This window comes from Microtus ochrogaster, chromosome 8 (assembly GCF_000317375.1).
Source record: "Microtus ochrogaster isolate Prairie Vole_2 chromosome 8, MicOch1.0, whole genome shotgun sequence".
Classification (NCBI taxonomy): Eukaryota; Metazoa; Chordata; class Mammalia; order Rodentia; family Cricetidae; genus Microtus; species Microtus ochrogaster.
In genome coordinates, this window is record NC_022015.1 from 11,493,796 (window position 1) to 11,497,067 (window position 3,272).

The 3,272-nt window shown below is 44.6% G+C and overlaps 1 protein-coding gene across 1 annotated transcript in view; it reads left to right on the forward strand.

Moving 5' to 3' along the window:
* Positions 1 to 3,272, forward strand: part of LOC101999146 (acyl-coenzyme A synthetase ACSM1, mitochondrial-like) — a 33,984-nt gene that overhangs the window by 28,149 nt on the left and 2,563 nt on the right. Inside the window, exons 10-11 of the mRNA XM_005351084.1 lie at positions 1,957 to 2,084; positions 2,898 to 2,997. Of these exons, the coding sequence (XP_005351141.1) occupies positions 1,957 to 2,084; positions 2,898 to 2,997 (228 nt within the window). The remainder of the gene's footprint in view (positions 1 to 1,956; positions 2,085 to 2,897; positions 2,998 to 3,272) is intronic.

Here is a 3,272-nt window from a genome sequence, read left to right on the forward strand (position 1 = left end):
TATGCATATCTAGAAAATCTAACTAACATGACTACAAGCTTTATTATTATTGATGATTATCCATTAGCAACCTATATTTCCTAATTATACATTATACTTTTAAAATGAACTACACAATCACAATACCTTAATCAAGATCAGAAATACATATACATAAAATAAAATTGACCTTAAAATCCATACCAATGTAAATTATTCATAATTCATAGGCTTCAAGATGGACAATGGATAGGTGACCAGACTGCAACCAATCTCAGACTCCATCTCCTTTCTCCAAACGCTTTTCACCTGAAGCTATGGCTGTCTTCATACCACAGCCTCAAGGGGCATGCCTGTGGGTATTTTCATAAATCCCAAGTTATTCCAATAGGCAGTTTTGAGAGTCACACACACATGCACATCCATGGCTCCCAAACCTAGGTATCATATATTATATATAACATATAATATGTCTGTGTGCTTTAATTTTCCTTTCCTTCCTTTTAAAGTTTTGTTTCTGGGAATTAAGACTAAGAGTCATGTTCTTGTTTTGGTAGCCATCACATAAAGCAATGCCTCCTGGACTCCATGATTAAGCACTTCTTCAAGGAGACCTCGATTTTGTAATTTGTTTTGAAGTAAACTAGGATATAGAATTCACTCCTCCATTTTCAAGTGTGCACGTCAGTGGTATTTAAAGATTTCATGACAGAGTGAACCCCTCACATCATCTGTCTCCAGAAAATCTACACCCTAAACAAAAACTCTGTATTCATTGCACAGATAGACCCACAGCCTACCCCTCACCCCCAAAATCTCGTTACCTCTCAGCCCTTTTCCAAGTTTGTGAATTTGTCTGTTTCAGAAAATCCATAGCAGTGAGATCATGTGGCACACTTATCGCACTTTTCTTGAGTTTGGAAGCTTTTTCTGCCCTAATGTATTTGAACACCACCCCACCCCCTCCTCTTCTTCAGAATTTCTGACAGTGCATTCTTGGCAGCTTTGATACATCCTACAAGTCTGTTGGGCTCTCTTCACTTTGTTACATTACATTTTTCCTCTTTGGATTTTATTTTTTATTTTCAGTTGCTATACTTTCAGTGACTTAGTTCTTTCTGCCTGTTTTAATATGCTTTTAAAACCTTCTGGTGAATTTTTTAAATTTAGTTGTTTTTCCATATTTGATCCTTACCCATTTTATGTGTGTTGAATTATCAGCTGTAGCCCACACAAACATTCAGTTATTATGTATCAATGAAAAAAAACCCTAGAGATTAGTGTTGTTAGGGGTTAGAGCTGGTGAATGGGGGAAGGATGGAGCAGAGGGGGGTGAGAGTGCTTACCAAAGCCTTGGGAAGGGTCTCCTGGTGATGGCGCTGCTTTATACATTGATTGCTATGGTAGGATGAGGAGTCCATGCCTGTGAGCAAATTATATAACACACACACACACACACACACACACACACACACACACATTTAAACCACAGAAAATCTGAGAGAGATCAGAGGATCAATGTCTATATCCTGATTGGGATATTGAACAATAGCTTTGCAAAACATTACCATTGGAGGAAACGAGATAAAGGGCATGTCGGATTTCTAGGTACTGTTCTTATTCTTCTTTACATTGTACTGTAGTATCATAGGAAAGCATATGTTATGAAGCCCCTGCCTTACTGGATTCAAGCGAGAATCAGAGAATCAGGTTAGGCAGCACTTGGAGAAAGGAATTCACTCTCTTCTGTCTACTGATCCCCCTCAGCTGTCCCAGCACTGCGCAGACTGAGCAGAATAAAACCAGGGTTCTCACTAGAATGGAGACTCGGTCTGTGGAGAGTCCCACAAAAGTAAGATGCTGTGTTTTAAATATGTTCATGGCTGGAGCTGCAACCCACAGTGTCCGGGTAGCAGGTACAGAATTCAAACCCAGATGTGACCCCACGCTCACCAACTCCTTTCGCTCTCCTTGCAGAATAACCCGGAGAAGACAGCTGAAGTGGAGTGTGGAGACTTTTACAATAGCGGGGACAGAGCCTCTGTTGACGAAGACGGCTACTTCTGGTTCTTGGGCAGGGGTGACGACGTCATCAATGCTTCTGGGTAGGTGAGGCTGGCCCTGGGCTGGCTCTTGACACCCTCAAATGCCTCATGGCACCTTGCCTGCTTGATATTCATTCATGCCTTGGTGATGGGGCCATCAGCCTGACCCTGCACAGAGCCGTGTCTCAGATATCCTGGGTGCGAGGACACCTCCACATCCCTGTAACCAAAGATGGAATTAAAACGAAGTTCAAGGGGATCAAACATTCCATAGCGATGAGAAGGAACCAAAAGGGTAGTGACACAGGCCTATAATCCCAGGTACTCACAAGACTGAGGCAAAAGATCCCAAGTCCAAGGCTATCTGGACAACTGACTAAACTATCTACCTCAACTTTTTAACGGGGGGTTGAGGATACCTTTCAGTGATAAAGGGCTTGCCTTCCATGTGTGAGGGCCTAGGCTCAGTCCCTAGTACCGTGAAAGGAAGGAAGGAAAGGAGGGGAGGAGAAACAAAGCCTAAAAGATGAAATAGCATGCTGAGAAGACACAGCCTTCTCTAGGACACAGTGTGAGGATCTCAGGGGCTCTGGTGCTGAGGGAAGCTGCTTGGGACACACACTCCTCAAGGAGCCATTACTCTGCCACCTCCTTCACAAGAGACACCAAGAAAGTCATCCCAGGAACACCTGAGTCAGGTAGTTTTAGGACTAAATACTCCATGGGGGGGGGCGTGTCCAAAATATTAGTATCGAGTCTCTGGCTGTCTATGACCTCCACCCTTGGTGTCAAGTGTCCATAACCCTCAAGTACAAGGTGTAAGGTTAAGTTCTCTGCAGCCCTGGCATCTGCTCAGAACACTTGCTTCTCCAGGTACCGCATCGGGCCTTCAGAGGTGGAGAACGCCTTGGCGGAGCACCCTGCGGTGGCAGAGTCGGCCGTGGTGGGCAGCCCGGACCAGAAGAGAGGAGAGGTAGGAGGACACAGAAACCAGCTTGCAGGGAATAGAGAGAAAGGGGGTGGGGCGAGAGAAAGGAGGTGGGGCGACTTCAAAGGCCTTAGGTTTGGTCACCAGGGGGTGCAGAAGCTTTACGACCCTCACCTCACCCACGAGGAATAAACTCCTATTGTGCCCATTTCACAGAGATTGAAGTTAAGATGAGGCAAGGTCAGGTGTTTTTCTAAGGCATGCAGTGGAAATGGGGAGGACACGGATTCGAACCGGGCCCTTTCCTTTTCTGTTGAAAT